At 38.5% G+C, this 18,417-nt stretch overlaps 1 protein-coding gene across 1 annotated transcript in view; it reads right to left on the reverse strand.

Moving 5' to 3' along the window:
- LOC309703211 (protein NLRC3-like) overlaps positions 1-18,417 on the reverse strand; it is a 70,710-nt gene that overhangs the window by 51,912 nt on the left and 381 nt on the right. Inside the window, exons 2-6 of the mRNA XM_082527923.1 lie at positions 12,688-12,817; positions 12,331-12,432; positions 10,520-10,592; positions 10,182-10,356; positions 8,234-10,034 (exon numbers count right to left, since the gene is read on the reverse strand). Of these exons, the coding sequence (XP_082384049.1) occupies positions 8,234-10,034; positions 10,182-10,356; positions 10,520-10,592; positions 12,331-12,432; positions 12,688-12,806 (2,270 nt within the window). The 5' untranslated portion in view covers positions 12,807-12,817. The remainder of the gene's footprint in view (positions 1-8,233; positions 10,035-10,181; positions 10,357-10,519; positions 10,593-12,330; positions 12,433-12,687; positions 12,818-18,417) is intronic.

An 18,417-nucleotide genomic window follows, 5' to 3' on the forward strand; every position in this document is an offset into this window, starting at 1 on the left:
CTGAGAGGCGTGATTGCAGATGCCGCTGAGGTGGGTCCACCTCCCCTGCAGCGGCACTGCAGACCACGCCCTGCCACACACATCAAACACGTAAAATAAATATTTATGCACTTTTGCATTCACTTTTTGTTTTTTGTTATTTTTACACAGTGTTCTGAATGATTAACAATGGTCTACAGCCAATCTTGTGTATTATTTTACAAACTTTGGTTGTAAGATTCAGATAACTATTTAATAAAAGCTAAATATTTTATATGAGAGTAAGAAAAAAAGTATATCTTTGTGTCCCCCTCTCCCTGTTAATGCCCTACCTGGCCCCAGGTAGTTCAATTCAACCAGGCGTTCAATTTGTGGCTCGGACCGTTGTAGCTGTTCTGAGGGCGTTCACTTGATTTTCGTCCGCTTGCGGGGTGACTTGAAACTGACTCATGACGTCTCTTTTCGCGCAGCTCCTCTCTGGCCGACCTATAACCTGGCACCAACGCCGAAACCTTCCTACTTACTAACGTTTCCAGTTGTCTTCTGACACCATGTTCCGTTATTTGAGGTTATGGATGTTATTTGACTGGAGGCATAACTGACAGACACACGAGACGCGCCATTACTCCAATGAGTGTCCTGTATTATTTTTCATCCCCCCCACAACAACAACCAGCAGAAACGTTCCTACCAACAACCGAGCAGAAACGTTCCTACCGTCTAACATTTACCTGATACTACAATTAACAACGGGCACAGCTGTATAGAAACTCCGTCGTGCTAGCTAGCACGCAGTACGAGTTATCGTTAGCCACCACCGGTCGATCGGCGGCGAGCGATCGTGGGTGAAAGGAGAGACGGCTTACTGAAACGGTGTTTTTTAGCGAAGGGTCGCTAGCCGGTGGCTAGCTAGCCGGCGGCTAGCTAGCCGGCTACATCGTGAGAAATCTCTTGCTTATATGGGATGTTTTGACAAAACGAGAAGATATTTGACGTTTACACACCTACATTCTCACCTGAAAATATCTTAAAAGTTTACTTTGTGACCTAGAAACACGAATAAGAGGAATATATTAAACGAAGTGGCAGCCGCCATTGTTTGACTCTCATTACGGTAATCCAAATACTCCCGACATACCACTAGAGTGAGCCAGCACACCACAAATCAAGTTTCCCTTCAGTTCCACTTTCCTCCCCATTCATTTCAATGGGCAAAAACTTGCATTAAAATATTCATATTTAAAAAACTATAGAAGTAATAAACACACAAAAGTCATCGCACACCATTCCTGATCCAGCCGCAAAAATTGATATAACATATATGAAGCTTGTGTCAAAACTGTGGGATGAGTTACGCGCGAAAATTTCAGGCTGAAAAAGGAAAATAATAATAATAAGAATAATAAATCCGAGCAATAGTAATAAGTGTGCCTTTTGGCATAGGCACACTTAACTAGAAAAATTTGCATTTCCTGCAAAAATGCTGTGTGGATGCCTTAACGCTGAAGATGTCTGCTGAAAAAAGCTGAAACAAACAAAAAAAAAAATGTTGCCAAGAAGAGGTGGAGAGACTGACAATTTTTCTGAAATGAGCAGAAACAGCTCAGAATTGTGCTGATAAGAGGTGAAAAGGCTGAAAACTTTGCAGAAAAGAGGTGAATCAGCAGAATTTCTGCTGAAAAGAGTTCAATCAGCAGAATTTCTGCTGAAAAGTGTTTAATCAGCAGAATTTCTGCTGAAAAGAGGTTTTTGTTGAAAACAGCTGAAAAAGCTAGTATTTGTGCTGAAAAGTGGTGAAAAAACTTAAAATTCTAATGAAAAGGGGTGAAAAAGCTGAAATTTGTGTAGAAGAGAGTTAAAAAAGTTTAACTGTTAACTGAAACTAGAAAAATTTGCATTTCCTGCGAAAACGCTATGTGGATGCCTTAACGCTGAAGATGTCTGCTGAAAAAAGCTGAAAAAGTTGAAGAAAAAAAAAAATAAATAAATGTTGCCCTAAGCAGGATTCAAACCCGGCCCTCCTGATCTAAGGGCGGCTATTTAGCTCACTGAGCCAAACTCATTCTCACAAAGAGGGGGTGGAGATACTGACAATTGTGCTAAAATGAGCAGAAGCGGCTGAGAATTGTGCTGATAAGAGGTGAAAAGGCTGAAAATGTTTCAGTAGAGGTGAATAAGCAGAATTTTGTCAGAAAAGAGGTGAAAACTGCTTTAAAGAGTTCAATCAGCAGAATTTTGCTGAAAAGTTTTTTTCTGAAAACAGCAGAAAAAACTGAAAATTTTGCTGACAAGAGTTGAATGAGCAGAATTTCTGCTGAAAAGAGGTGAATGAGCAGAATTTCTGCTGAAAAGAGGTTAATCAGCAGAGTTACTGCTGAAAAGAGTTCAATAAGCAGAAATTCTGCTGAAAAGTGTTTAATCAGCAGAATTTCTGCTGAAAAGAGGTTTTTTAAAAAAACAGCAGAAAAAAATGAAAATTTTGCTAAAAAGAGTTCAATCAGCAGAATTTCTGCTGAAAAGAGTTGAATGAGCAGAATTTCTGTAGGGGGCGGGTGCCTGAAAATCAGGGTGATGAGCAGTCAGAATTAGATCGCGGTGAGAGGCGAAAAACGCAGTTTTTTGGAGTTACAAAACGTTGTGTAACTCAAAAACTAGGTCGACTAGAAGCATAATTCTTGTACTGGGTGAACCAGCGGACTTTGGTGTACTTTGACTGCGATTTTCATTGCTCTCTGTACATCCGTCGCTGAGATATGACGAGGAAAGAAACGGCAGACCTCAGATATGATTGGCTGGCTGGGGACCTGGCAGAAATATATAGAAATAGTATGATTAAGCATAAATACTACATTTAGTAGAAGTACTATGTTTTAGCACAAATACTATAAAAAGAAGAAATACTATAATTTAGCAGAAATACTATATTAAGCACAAATCCTATAAAAAGCAGAAATACTATATTAAGCAATATAAATATCCTATAAAAATCCTATAAAAAGCAAAAATACTGTACTATGATTTGGTAGAAAAATTGTAATTAATCAGAAATACTATATTTAGCACAAATCTTATAAAATAGTAGAAATAGTATGATTTAGCACAATAGTAATAACTTAAACAGAAAAATTGGAAAAGCAAATGGACAGCTGAAAAAATGCTGAACATGCTAAGGGTCCCTCAAATATACTTGTTAAATGAAAAAAATCGGCAAAAAAATATATAAACCTATAAAAATCAGAAATACTATATTAAGCACAAATCCTATAAAAAGCAGAAATACTATATTAAGCAACATAAATATCCTATAAAAATCCTTAAAAAAGCAAAAATACTGTAATATGACAAATCACAAATATGGACACATATGGAAACACACATGCACAGAGAGAGACACACACAAGATCCAATTCAATCAACCAGTCTAAATATATTGAATTTGAATCTTACAATGAGATCATCCCATTATAAAAGGCTTTCTCTCTCTCTCTCTCTCTGTTACACACACACACACACACACACACACACACACACACACACACACACACACACACTTTTCTCTCCCTGTGTGTGTGTGTGTGTGTAAGTTTCTAGGTCAGCCTGGGAGCTGCTGAATTTGAATCCACCAATCAGAGAGCCTGTGCACTTTTTCCCGCCAAAACAGGTGCACGCACAGAGAGACACAGGATTTTTGCAGTCTATTTCTCATAGTGACGACTCCCCTCAAACAAATGACCATAATTTCCTAACCGTAGGGGCTAGAACGGTCATTCTTACACCGTTTTGTTCAGAAGAGATGGGGGAATCTTAAAGTGTTAACAATTTATCATTAAAATATGAATTATTAAAGATATTTGACTTGTAATGCACCATAACTGAGTAGAGCGAAGCAAAAACTGCCTTGACTTGCCCTCAAACAACGCTTTGTAACTTTAAATCTATTTGGAGCATCGATATCATTCTTTCACCGTAAGAGACAGCAGGCTTTGGTGAACAGTCATGGAAATTTTCAGGTCTCTGTGGAAATCCAACAAAAAGTTATGACGAGAGAAAAAAGTGGTTCATTTCCAGAGTTTGAAATCTGAAGAAATCTGAGCGAAGGACGAATTTCCTACCTTCAAACAAGTCCAACTCATTTCAGAACGGTAATAGGTGAGAAAGAAATTCTTGAATTGTGAGCGTCAGGAGTGTCTGAAGATATACCGGGACAAGCCATATGTCTTAACTTCACTTCGTTAAGGAGATATGACGATTCGAATATGCCTCTCATTACAGAAATCCAGCGGTGACTTTGAACAAACTCTCCATTGACGTTCTATGGAGAGTTTTCCGTCTTTGTGTTGGTCTGAGGAGATTTGCCAAAATTCTATGAATCCCACAACAATGATAGTGACATTTCCTGAAAGCCAGCAGAAATACCTACGTTTTGATGTATAGTTTGTGGAACTTGAGTGAAAATTGAGCAAGTAGCAAGAAGTTGTTCAGACATGAAGAGAAAATTGTCAAAGGTACAGTGGCTCACTTAGAACCAACTGCATAGCAACCATAACGACGCATGTATTTTGTGAAAAATCACAATTTTGCAACTCAAAACTTTAAGAGGCATAAAAGTAAAACGGTAAAAGATTTGAAAAAGCTGATTTATACCTGAATAGCCCAATAATTTGAGAACATTTTAAAGTTTGTATGGTTGCTTTATGTGAAAATATGAGGAAGTAGTTACGTTTCAAAAACAAGAAAATTTTAGCAGAATTGCAGAAGTTTCCCATTCATTTCAAATTAAAGGAAAAAAGCTTAATATTTTAAAAAGTATAATAGTGAAAAATACCAAAAGACATAGCCGTCATTAGCAGAAATAGCAGAATAGTATAAAATTTGAACGGTGAAAATAGCACAAAAATTGTGGAAGTAGATCCACGGCGAAAAGTGTACGGAAACACCAAGAAGGAACTCAATAGTGTGGATGCTTAAAGCATCCACACAACTAGAAAAATTTGGATTTCCTGCGAAAATGCTTTGTGGATTCTTTAAAGCTGAAGCTGTCTGCAAAAACTAGCTGAAAAAGCTGAAAAGGTTGCAGAAATTGTAAAAACTTTGCAGAAGCAAAGGAACTTTGCTAAAATGGAAAAACTTAGCAGAACTGCAATATCTTAGAGGAAACATAATACTTGGCAGAAATACAATAGCATAGCAGAACTTAGCAGAAATATTGTAACTTACCAGAAACATGATAACTTCTCAAAAATACAAGAATTTAGGAGAAATAGTATAAGATAACAGAAAGAATATAATTAGCCAAAAATACTTGAACATTACAGAAACACTATGATTTAGAAAAATAGTACAACATAGCAGAAATACTGTGATTTACAGGAGACACTGTGATGAAGTATGAATATTGTAATTTTAAATTAATACTACGTTTTAGCACAAATACTATAATTTGACAGAAATACTATGTTTCAGCACAAATACTCTGGTTTAGCACAAATATTATAACATAGCAGAAATACAATTATATAGCAGAAATGCTATATTTAGAAAGAAAAATATAATATATTAGAAATAGTATGATTTACCAGAAATACTGCAATATAGCATAATAATAATGATTTAGAACAAATACTATGATTGAGCAGAATAGTAATAACTTAAGTTAAAATACTGGAAAAGTAAGATGACAAGCTGAAAAAAAAAACGGAACATGGTTAAGTTCCCTCAAAAGTAATTGTTGTTCACCTGTGAAAAAAAAAATAAAGAAATAAAAATAAATTTAAAAAACAAGAAGGAACAGCCAACAGATACACACAAAATCAAATATGTATACACAAATGCACAGAGAGAGAGACAAACGGAGGGTCTATGCCAGTCAACCCTAAAGAGGGTAAAACTGAGCGAGTAGTTAAGGTCCAAAAAACGTACTTTTTCCCGCCAAAACAGGTGCACACACGCAGCACAGACAGACAGGATTTTTGTAGTCTATTTCTCATAGTGAGGATTCCCCTCAAAAAAATGACCATAATTTCCTAACTGTATTGGCCAGAACGGTCATTCTTACACCGTTTTGTTCAGAAGAGATGGGGGAATCTTCCAGTGTTGACAATTCAGAATTAAAATATGAATTATTAAAGATATTTGACTTCTAATGCACCATAACTGAGTAGAGCAAAGCAAAAACTGCCTTGACTTGCCCTCAAACAACGCTTTCTAACTCTAAATCTATTTGGAGTATCAATATCATTCTTTCACCGTAAGAGACAGCAGGCTCTGGTGAACAATCATGGAAATTTTCAGGTCTCTGTGGAAATCCATTAAAAAGATATGACGAGAGAAAAAAGTGGTTCATTTCCAGAGTTTGAAAGCTGAAGAAATCTGAGCGAAGGATGAATTTCCTACCCTCAAACAAGTCCAGCTCATTTCAGAACGGTAAGAGTTGAGAAAGAAATTCTTGAATTGTGAGTGTCAGGAGTGTCTGAAGATATACTGGGACAAGCCTTATGTCTTAACTTTGCTTCATTAAGGAGATATGACGATTCGAATGTGCCTCTCATTACAGAAATCAAGCGGTGATTTTGAACAAGCTCTCCATTGACTTTCTATGGAGAGTTTTGAGACTTTGTGTTGGTCTGAGGAGATTTGCCAAAATTCTATTAATCCCACAACAATGATAGTGACATTTTCGGAAAGCCAGCAAAAATACCTACGTTTTGATATATAATTTGTGGAAGTTGAGTGAAAATTGAGCAAGTAGCAAGAAGTTGTTCGGACATGAAGAGAAGACTGCAAAACCTTTCAGTGGCACACTGGAAGCCAAGTGCATAGCAACCATAACAACGCATGACATAGCACACATTAGCAAAAATAGCAGAATAGTTTAAAATTTGAACGTTGAAAATCGGCTGAAAATTGTGGAAGTAGTTAAGTGCCAAAAAGTGTACGGAAGTCCCAAGAGGAACTCAATAGTGTGGATGCTTAAAGCATCCACACAATAAAGAGAAACTATTCAGCCTATTCAGGCATCCACACAATAATAAAGAATAAAGAGAAACAGGAACTCAAATAATAAATCTGGCATAGGCACACTTAATAATAAATGTCTTGGCATAGGCACACTTAATAATAAGAATAATAAATCTGACAAATAGTAATAAGTGTGCCCCTTGGCATAGGCACACTTAATAATATGAAGAATAATAAATCTGAAGAATAGTAATAAGTGTGCCTCTTGGCATAGGCACACTTAATAAAGATTTTTAAGTCTTAAGTCTTGTCGTTAGCAACAATGACGGTAAAACCAGTATATGGCTCCACCATCCGCTTGTTTTATTTTCCACATAAACCGTTCACAATACAGCTGGAGATCCTGTTGAGACTTTTCAAAATAAACTGAAATGATATACATTGTTCTCAAACATCAAATTTCAGAATATGCATCAAACAAATGGCCTAAAATAAAAACATGAAGTATTTACGGATGAGAAGCTAAAAAAGAGCCGTCAGGTGCTACAAAAAAACCCCTTAGATTCAAACTTTAGAACGGGCTTTTCCTCGCAGCATGCTGTGTAATAAATACTTACAAAGAAAATGGCGGCCGTTACAACTTCCATCTGAAAATGTATAACTTCATACATCAGTCAAAACACTTGTGTCCAAGTACACAACGCCCACCTGGAAACAGTTCATGCAAATCGAGTTGCCCAAGACTCACAGAATTTACTGAAAATGTAAAATTGCTGCAATGAATATCGATATAATATCTTATATCGGGATTTTTGTTACATCACACAGCCCTAATAGAATTCATTTAGAATTTTGGTCCTTACTTTTAGAGCCTTGTTTGGTCAAGTACCAGTCTATATTTCTGACCTTCTAGAACCCTACAGCTCTTCTCACAGCCTGAGATCTTCCAGTCAAAGGCTGTTACTGGTCCCACTAACTCATTTATTCAGACTCACTTATTCAGAGTGGCTTTTAACTAGTTTTAGGCTGTATGATGTTTGCCGTTTTATGTTTTTATCATCTGTTTTTTTTTTATTGCCTGTTTCTATTGTAAAGCACTTTGTGGTTTGTGACCTGTGAAAGCTGCTGCATGAATAAAGTTTACTTACAGGATGAATCTGGATATGACTTTGATAAAAGCTAAAACCTAGAAATGTTTAACACACTCTGACATTCACTGCTGCTATCAAACATTAAGTAAAATATACATTACACAGTTTATGTTATAAATAAAAAGACTGATCACATATTTACTTACAGAGCTTTGTTGGAGGCTTTGACCACTGGCAGCAGCCTCAGAAGAGCCTCCTCTGAAGCAGAGTATTTCTGCAGGTCAAACACATCCAGATCTTTTTCTGATGACAGTAAGATGAAGACCAGAGCTGACCACTGAGCAGGAGACAGTTTATCTGTGGAGAGGCTTCCTGATCTCAGGGACTGTTGGATCTCCTCCACTAGAGAATGATCATTCAGTTCATTCAGACAGTGGAACAGATTGATGCTTTTCTCTGCAGACATATTCTCACTGAGCTTCTCCTTGATGTACTGGGCTGTTTTCTGATTGGTCTGTGAGCTACTTCCTGTCTGTGACATCAGACCTCGTAGTAGAGTCTGATTGGTATGCAGTGAAATACCCAGGAGGAAGCGGAGGAACAAGTCCAGGTGTCCATTTGGACTCTGTAAGGCCTTATCCACAGCACTCTGGTGGAGAAACTGTAGGTTTGGTTTGCTAATTAATGTTGACCACCAGGAGGCTGTTTGTTTGTCTTCCATCAGATTGAGTCCAGAGTTGATGAAGGTCAGATGGACATGAAGAGCAGCCAGAAACTCCTGAACACTCAGATGGATGAAGCAGAACACCTTATCCTGGTACAGTCCTCTCTCCTCTTTAAAGATCTGTGTGAACACTCCTGAGTACACTGAGGCTGCTCTGATATCGATGCCACACTCTGTCAGGTCTGATTCATAGAAGATCAGGTTTCCTTTCTGCAGCTGATCAAAAGCCAGTTTTCCCAGAGACTCCATCATCTTCCTGCTCTCTGGACTCCAGTGTGGATCTGTCTCAGCTCCTCCATCATACTTGACCTTCTTCACTTTGGCCTGAACTACCAGGAAGTGGATGTACATCTCAGTCAGGGTCTTGGGCAGCTGTCCTCCCTCTCTGGTTTCCAGCACATCCTCCAGAACTGTAGCAGTGATCCAGCAGAAGACTGGGATGTGGCACATGATGTGGAGGCTTCGTGATGTCTTGATGTTGGAGATGATCCTGCTGGCCTGCTCCTTATCTCTGAATCTTTTCCTGAAGTACTCCTCCTTCTGTGGGTCAGTGAACCCTCTGACCTCTGTCACCATGCCAACAAAGTCAGGAGGGATCTGATTGGCTGCTGCAGGTCGTGTTGTTATCCAGAGGCAAGCAGAGGGAAGCAGTTTCCCCCTGATGAGGTTTATCAGCAGCACATCCACTGAGGTGGACTTTCTAGGGTCAGTTAGGATTGTAGTTTTGTGGAAGTCCAGAGGAAGTCGACACTCATCCAGACCATCAAAGATGAACACAACCTGGAAGTCTTCAAAGCTGCAGATTCCTGCTTCTTTGGTTTCAGTAAAGAAGTGATGAACAAGTCCCACCAAGCTGAACTCTTCCTCTTTCAGCACATTCAGCTCTCTGAAAGTGAATGGAAATATGAACTGGATGTCCTGGTTGGCTTTGTCTTCAGCCCAGTCCAGGGTGTATTTCTGTGTTAAGACTGTTTTCCCAATGCCAGCCACTCCCTTTGTCAGCACTGTTCTGATTGGTTCATCTCTTCCAGGTGAGCCTTTAAAGATGTCTTCTTGTCTGATGGTTGTTTCTGGTCTGTCTGGTTTCCTGGATGCTGTTTCAATCTGTCTGACCTCATGTTCATCATTGACCTCTGCAGTCCCTCCCTCTGTGATGTAGAGCTCTGTGTAGATCTGATTCAGAAGGGTTGGGTTTCCTGCTTTAGCGATGCCCTCAAACACACACTCGAACTTCTTCTTCAGCTTAGACTTAAGCTTATGATGACAAACTGCAGCTTGAAGTTCTGAATGAGAAGAAATATGTAGAACAAAATTTGAAAGTGGAAATAAAGACTAAATTCCAAAAAGAATGAATCTTTAAACCATGCTGCTTCCATCTTGGAAAATATTCATTCATCCAGCAGCTTAAATCCTTTTTGAAATCCTCTTACGGTCAGCCAGCTCCTCCTGCTTCATTCTCCTCAGGAAGTCCACTGTGATCTTCACAAATGCCTCTCTGCTGCTGCTCCTCTGACTCTCTAAGCATTCTGGGTAATCTGGACTCAGAATCTTCTGGATCTTCTTCAGCTCGTTCTTCACAAAAGTGATGATGTTGTCCTCCAGCAGCTGGAACAGAACACTTTATGAATGAACCAATCAGACTGAAATCATGGAGCCAAACATCAGATCCATGTTGGACACACTGACAATCCACTGGTCTATAAAGATTAGCATGGAGATGACTGTGAACAGAATAGATGTAAAAAGTAGTTGTTGTACATGTACAGACCATAAATATGGAGTCCAGGTGTGTTTGATGGGCAGACTGACCACTGGGAACCTTTGAGCTCTGCTGCTCCACTCTGTGGAAGAATGATGAAGAATTAGGTCAAGGACAGGATAAAGATTCAGTAGTTTCTGCTCAAGTAACTTCATCTGAATCAAGTTTGTCAAGTTTTAAATTCTCAGATTGTGAACATATCAGTAATTTTCAGTCTGTTTTTATGGACGTCCTTTCAGTGGTGATGTCAGGGATAATTTTAAAGAGGCTCATTAAACTGAACCATCAGCAGATCACTGCTCCAAAACCAGAACATGATCCGAGGTCTCCCTCCACCACCAGAACACCAGCTTTACTAACGTGGTAGATCAGTGTAGTACAGATCAATAACTGATGAGTCATTTGATCAAAATCACCGAGTGCTTCACATCTGACCCTCTGATGTTTCTGTAGACATTTTTGCATATTTAATGAATGTCTGACAGTTTTACATTCATTCTATGAATACAGTGGAAATGTTGTTGTCAGTTTTGGCCGGCAATCATAGGTTCTGTCCAATAATATGACGCGAGACTGGAGTAAAAGACATCCATGGATTGGCACTTTATTAAAGAAGGAACATGATAACAGTACAAAACACTAACCCACAACTAAACAAAATGGCTTCCTTTTATACTCTACCTTTTCAGATGAGCATCTGGAATAGCCCAAGTATGGGGGTTAACTAATCAAAATGAAAACATAACCCTCCACACAAACAAACATACAATAAAATTAAAGCACATCACAAACATATTTCTAACACGTACTATAAACAAACCAATAACATAAGCTTCACCCATTACTATATAAATTAAAACCCTCTTTATCCATACTCCCTAACCTGGCACACTGGTCTGCTCCAAGAGCTCTTAAACAGGTGATTGAGCTGCTTTCACTCTTTTGCTCCACATCCTGCAAGAAGCAACCAGGACAGGTGAGTACCTTTATAAGTTCTCATTTCACATATATTTAAGTTATTGACAAATGATTAACTGCAAGCAGCTCTAACTGTGGCGCTTCTCTGACACAGGTAGGATGGCCAATCCCACTGTCTCTTCACCTTTACAAGCTGTCATTTTAATTGTATGTCAAATAAACCTAATAAAGAATTCATAAGAACTAATGTGTTTTTCTTTATTATACTATTTTAAATTCCCAATCCATCAATTAATCACTAATCAATGCTAACAAGGTAATGGAACCCCTGGTCTCCATTACTGTTGTGTTATAGTTACCATGTTTTTTTCAGCATCATAAATTCTTGAGTTCAGAAAATTTGATTCTTTTTTCACAGCTGAAAAACAACAACACTTATTCTCTATTGAAATCTGCATCGTCCACTCCAAAGGTCACAAACTGAAGGTAACATCTGGTTTTGTTCCCTGTGATTAAATCTGAGCATCAGTATGGTGGGATTTATCCACTACATCCACACCACTGTGGTTCAGTGTTGTCCTGATGGAGTAACAGCAGCCAGTATGATCCAGGCTTTAGCTGCTGGGTCTCTGTGTGACCTCTCAGACTGTTTAACAGATCAGACACAAAGAGAATCAGAGCAGCTCTGTTCTTTAAAGACAAACATGAACCCACTCAGGTCACACTTTCCCCACAGATATGAGCATCACTGTCCTCAAACAGCAAATGACCAAGTCGAACATTTGGATCTTTTTCTTTCATTGTTTTCTTTTTAATGAATCTTTGTAACAATCTGAGGATGTTTCAGGTCATATTTATCCAGGAAACACAAACATGTAAAGGAGTCATCACAGCTCTCTGACCTCGTTGCTCCAGGTTCACCACTGAAGTATGGAGATAGATCTTTGGACTCATCACTCCTCACAGACGGACAGCTGGACCCTGCAGACTGTGACCTCTGACCTCTGCAGACACAAACATGATTGAAGCAGCTGTGATCACACAGACTGCAGATGATGCAGCTGTTTCCTGTCAGTAACATCCTCTTAGATTAGAGTTCAGCTTTTTACAGGAAAACTGGACAAAACTGATTTTTGTTACAAACTCATTTTCATTTCCTCTCAGCTCACAAACACAGTCAGACAATCAACCAGAGTCAACACTGATTATAATGTCAGTGCAGAATTATTTCTGTTACTCAGTGAGTTCAGCTCTCTGACCTCGTTGCTCCAGGTTCACCACTGAAGTATGGAGATAGATCTTTGGACTCATCACTCCTCACAGACGGACAGCTGGATCCTGCAGACTCTGCTCTGTCCTCCTCTTCCTCCATCATCATCTTCAGTCAGTCTGAGAGGTAAACCACAAACACTCAGTGAGTTCACATTAACAGAAGTCACTGAGTTACAGTCGCTGACCTCTGACCCGTCATGTAACCTAGAAACCAGGTCACATGATTCACATCAGCTCACACACACTTTCTACCTTCACCTGCAGAGGAAACACAAATCATTCATGTGCACATCAACTGAAACCCTGCTTTCCATCATGTGTGCTGTCCAAATATCAGCTGCGTCTTTCCTGCTTCATCTCAGTGTCAGCTGGATGCTGTATTTGTGTTGTTGTGGACGTTGTGGAATGTTTCCTCTGTCAGTGCGCCCCAGGGTGGCAGTGGCTACAACGTAGCTTGCCATCACCAGTGTGTGAATGTGTGCGTGAATGGGTGGATGACTGGATGTGTGAAGCGCTTTGGGGTCCTTAGGGACTAGTAAAGTGCTATACAAATACAGGCCAAAACAGAGACTTGTTACTCTACATAAAGATGGCCTAGTTTATGAGAATATTGCCATTACCCTAAAACAGAGCTGCAGCACAGTGGCCAAGACCATACAGCAGTTTAACCCTTTAAGACCTACCATAGAACCAAGTCCGCCAGAGCTTATATTATTTTTTTTACATGCTGTAGTGCATTTTTGGGAACATTCCGAGTTGCTATACATCAATACAACCATTATAGCCCAAATTTTAATAATATGTATGCATTAAGTGCATAGTAATTACATAAATTGCAAAAAAGTGCAATAAAGTACAAAAAAATTGAAATTTGTTTTTGTTGTTTTTACATACATTTCTAGTTAGAGAAATTTAAGAGGCTTATCCCTCTAAACTGTAAATACAAAAATGTTGCACAAAATAGTTTCCCACCACAGGAAATTTATTTTGAGTGTCTTCATAGTTTTAATTTTGAAATACACCAATTTTTATATACTGCAGAAAAAATGTAAATAATAATGTATTGGATTTATATAGCGCTTTTCTAGGCACCCAAAGCACTTTACAATTCCACTATTCATTCACTGTCACGGTGGAGGCAGCTGCAGTTGTAGCCACAGCTGCCCTGGGGCAGACTGACAGAAGCGAGGCTTCCATATTGCACCATCGGCCCCTCTGGCCAACACCAGTAGGCGGTAGGTAGGGTAAAGTGTCTTACCCAAGGACACAACGACCAGCACAGAGAGAGCTGGGGATCGAACCGGCAATCTTCCGGTTACAGATGAGCTTCCCAAACCCCTGAACCACGGCTGAGTTCTAAACATCCCAGGAACTATACAGAAAGGCATAAAGTCAAACACGACTATTAAAAAGGACTTGTTACCATATGCCACACACTGCATCACATGGCTGTTGTCCCACAAGGAAGCCTCCTCTAAAGATAATGCACAAGAAAGCCCACAAACAGTTTGCTGAGGACAAGCAGACTAAGGACATGAATTACCTGGTCTGGTGAGACCAAGATAAACTTATTTGGTTCAGATGGTGTCAGGGATGTGTAGCGGCAACCGGGTGAGGAGTACCAAGACAAGTGTCTCTTGCCTACAGTCAAGCATAGTGGTGGGATGTCATTGTTTGGGGCTGCATGAGTGCTGCTGGCACTGAGGAGGTACAATTAACTGAGGTAACCATGAATGGCAATATGTACTGTGACGTACTGAATCAGAACAGGATCCCCTCCATTCAGAAACTGGCCCACAGGACAGTTTTCCAACATTATAACAGCCCAAACACACCTCCATAAAGACCAGTGCCATGCTAAATAAACTGAGTGTAAAGATACTTGATTGGCCAAGCATGACCTAAACCCTATTGAGCATCTGTGGGGAATCCTCAAATGGAAGTTGGAGGAATGCAAGTCTCTAACATCCACCAGCTCCAAGATGTTATCATAGAGGAGTGGAAGCGACTTCCAGTGGAACTCTGTGAAGCTCTAGTGAACTCCATGCCCAACAGAGTTAAGGCAGTGTTGGAAAATAATGGTGGCCACACAAAATACTGACAGTTTGGACATTTTCACTTAGAGGTGTACACACTTCTCTTGCCTGCGGGTTTGTCATTAATGGCTGTATGTTGGCATATTTTAAGGTGACAGCAATTTTACACTGTTATACAAGCTGTACAATGACTTTACATTGTATCAAAGTGTCATATCCACAGTGTATCCCCATGGAAAGAAAAAAATGTGAGGGGTGTACTCAATTCTGTGAAATACTGTAAATGCAGTTTTTTTTACTGTCTATGTACAAACTGAACTTTTAGTTTCACTTCAGACTGGATTTAACTGTGTGTGTGTGTGTGTTTGTGTGTGTGTGTGTGTGTGTGTGTGTGTGTGTGTGTGTGTGTGTGTGTTTGTGTTTCACACCTTTATGTGTTATTCCAAAAAAAAAAAAAAAAAAAGCCGTTTGACTGCTCAGACTGAGTCAGGGTAAAGTTCATATGCTGATTTGCTCTGTTTGGGCTCTTCTTCTTGCTTATCTTAAAAGTAATGCAGTACATTACTTAATTACTCACTAGATTAAGTAGTGTGTTGGACTCCCTGTTATATTCTGTTCCTCAGACCAAGGGTCCATGAACCAACTGTTCTTAGACATTTTTAGATCTGGGTGCTAAAAATCTGCTTATTGGCTCTCAGCTATAGTTAAGCAAGATGTCTTTGGTGAATTGAGGCTGTTTTATACATGCTAAAGACACTGACTTATTCTTCACTCGGATATGCTGTGACATTCAAATGTTAAAATGTTTTTATTCTGGTACTACAGGAATGATTTTATATGATTTAAAGTTCCAAACAATCCTTTCTATCCTCTCTTTCATTTAGCCCAGTTCATCCTGTCTGGAAGCCTTTTGAAGTCTCCTCTAAGTCCAGCCTTTCCACTGAATCTGCTGATGGAGACACCATCTCCTCCACCTGCAGCTGTGGAGGTTCAGAGAAATAAATCTAACCTAGAGGTGTGTGTATGAATGAATGAATGAAAGAAAGAAAGAAAGAAAGAAAGAAAGAAAGAAAGAAAGAAAGAAAGAAAGAAAGAAAGAAAGAAAGAAAGAAAGAAAGAAAGAAAGAAAGAAAGATGAACCAAACAGATTTTCTCTTTTGTTATTGGAAACATTTTTTTCCCCATTTCATCAAAACTTTTTAAGAACACAAATATCAGAGTCTACAAGAGAACAAAGATTCCAGCAGGATGTCTCTGTTTGGGAAATACTCCAGTCATTCCCCTGAACCTGGTTAGTGACCTGAATCAGTGCTTTTTCCATGAATCCTACCGATGCTACCATGAAAACATGTTCAGCTTGTGTTTGAAGATGACTCACATGCTGACATTAGATACAGAAGAACTGAGAACATAAAGGGAGCAGCTTAATAAGGGAAACCCAAAAAAGCAGAACACAAGCAGCTCTGTCCTCCGTCTCACATCATGTTCATGAGGAGAAAAAAAGCCCCTAAAGTTCCTAAAGGCAAACTGTTATAGGAGGAAACAAAGCAAACTTACAGCCGTCCTGGAAGGAGGCAGGACTCCACCTGAAGTTCAGCACAGGGGGGAGGAGGCAGATTTTCAGAAGAGTTTCTGACTGTTTAACTTCGTGATGTCAGATTTAATCTTGTCTCATTTCTGTTTTTCCACTGAGCAGGTTCAGCTTTTACTGAAATAATTAAATATGTTTGTGTCTTTCTCTAAATTCTTAATTATCAGTAATGTTCCCTGAAAAATCAACATTTCTTGGTTCTGATACAAGAATCTCGTTTTCATGGCCGCCATTCACAGTGACCCAAAGTGTTTCTAATCTCTGGAGAACCGAGGTTTTACTGGTGCTCCTGAATGCAGCATAAGAAGGAATTTTCCACTAAGTTTCATGTGACATGAACACAGACGGATGACGTGTCTGTGTCAGTCTTTTTCTTTTGAAACAAACTTTGTTGAGACCTATGAACAGTACAACAACCATGAATGAAATTTAGAGGATTCAAAGAAAAAGTTTGATAAAAGTTCTCGGAGCTGCTGTGCAAATATTTTTAACTCACTATGGAAACTCTGATCAAAGTTAAAGTCCTGGTTTCAAACTTTAAGCTTTTTTGCTCAAGCAGTTGTACAGAAATAATATTAAACTATAACAGTACTGATATACAGTGATCCCCTCAAAAATAAACACAGAGATATAAAACTTCTGTCCATTCTGCCATTAAAACAGTAAAATAGATCCACTGATCTGATTTTTCTTTTACTGTTTATGAAGAACAAGCAAATATATTAGAAAACAAAAATCCTCAGAATCACTCGTTTGTATTCAAATGTCAAAGTTAGTGTTCATCTGTTCCTCTCCTACACGTCACTATAAAGTTTAATCTTCTAAAAGTCAAAGTTTGATTTCATATTCACTGCAGTTTAGTACAATATCTACATGTTAACGTTTGTTTGTGCTAAACTGTTCATTTGTTCTGTTTCACAATAAAATATAGATATAAACATCTGTAACATCTGCACTTTAATATCTGGTATTTTGTACAGACAGAAGACAAAAGGTTTACTTAAGTATTAAAATATGAGTCCCGTACAAATCAAATATGTATATATAAAACTTAAAACTGATTTTTTTCAAACTTTTTTCCTCACCAGGAAAAAAGCAAAACTTTTTAAGTAAGTCAGATGTTTTTTCAGCTCAACATCTGACTTACTATTGATATAAAAACCGTGACTGAAGCATCTTTAAATGTTCCGATTTATTAACAGTGTTTTAAATTTAATACAGTAACTTTTGTTCAGTCTGAGAAATGTAAAGCATGTTTTATCCTCCATCTTTGTTTCAGTGTGAACAGTCTGAGCAGACAGTTCGTGATATTTTTAACAGAGGCCGACCTGCTGAATCAAATTTGTTTTAAAAAACAAAGTCCTCTGCTGTCCCTCCACCTGCTGCCTCTGAATACAAAGGGTGAGAACTTTAAATTAACACTGTGGCAGATATGTAACCATCTTTAAATGATCTCACTGACTTACAGACAAATGAAGGAAGACATCTGTGGTGGCTGAAACCTCCACCCGAAACATATCCACAGACAGCAAGGTTGTTGTAGTTTTGTAATTTTTAATTAGTTTTTATTTCCATTTCTTTTTCACTTTGTGTTTTTAATTCTGTTTAGTTTCAGTTAGTTTCCACGGTGAGTTTTCTTGTTTCAGTTTATTTTTGATTTTTTTATTTATTATATATTTAGGGTGTCAGAGGCTGGACTGACGTAGATTAATGTAGATTTTATGATAAAAACTGAACCTTTTGAAAGCAGTGACTCAGTCTTTTTTTTTTAGCCAAACTAACAACACTAACAGGCCATTTCCTGTAAAATGTTAATCAGTTTTCCAAAATCATTTCATTGATCATTCTCAATAATTTAGTTTTAGTTTGTGTGTGCAGTTTTTATTTCTACTTTAACTTTTTTTAGATCTAGCTGTTCTAGTTCTAAGTTGAGTTTCAGTTTTGTGTGTTTTGTAACACTTCTTCCTGTTGGAGAGGAGCCAACAGTTTGTGACGCAGTATTTTTAAGACTGACATGTTGAACCTGTATCATCACATCACATCACACATGTAGCATCACATCTATACTAAGTATTCATTTACAAAGTCCG

This window comes from Aulonocara stuartgranti, assembly GCF_965226115.1.
Source record: "Aulonocara stuartgranti genome assembly, chromosome: 3".
NCBI lineage: Eukaryota > Metazoa > Chordata > Actinopteri > Cichliformes > Cichlidae > Aulonocara > Aulonocara stuartgranti.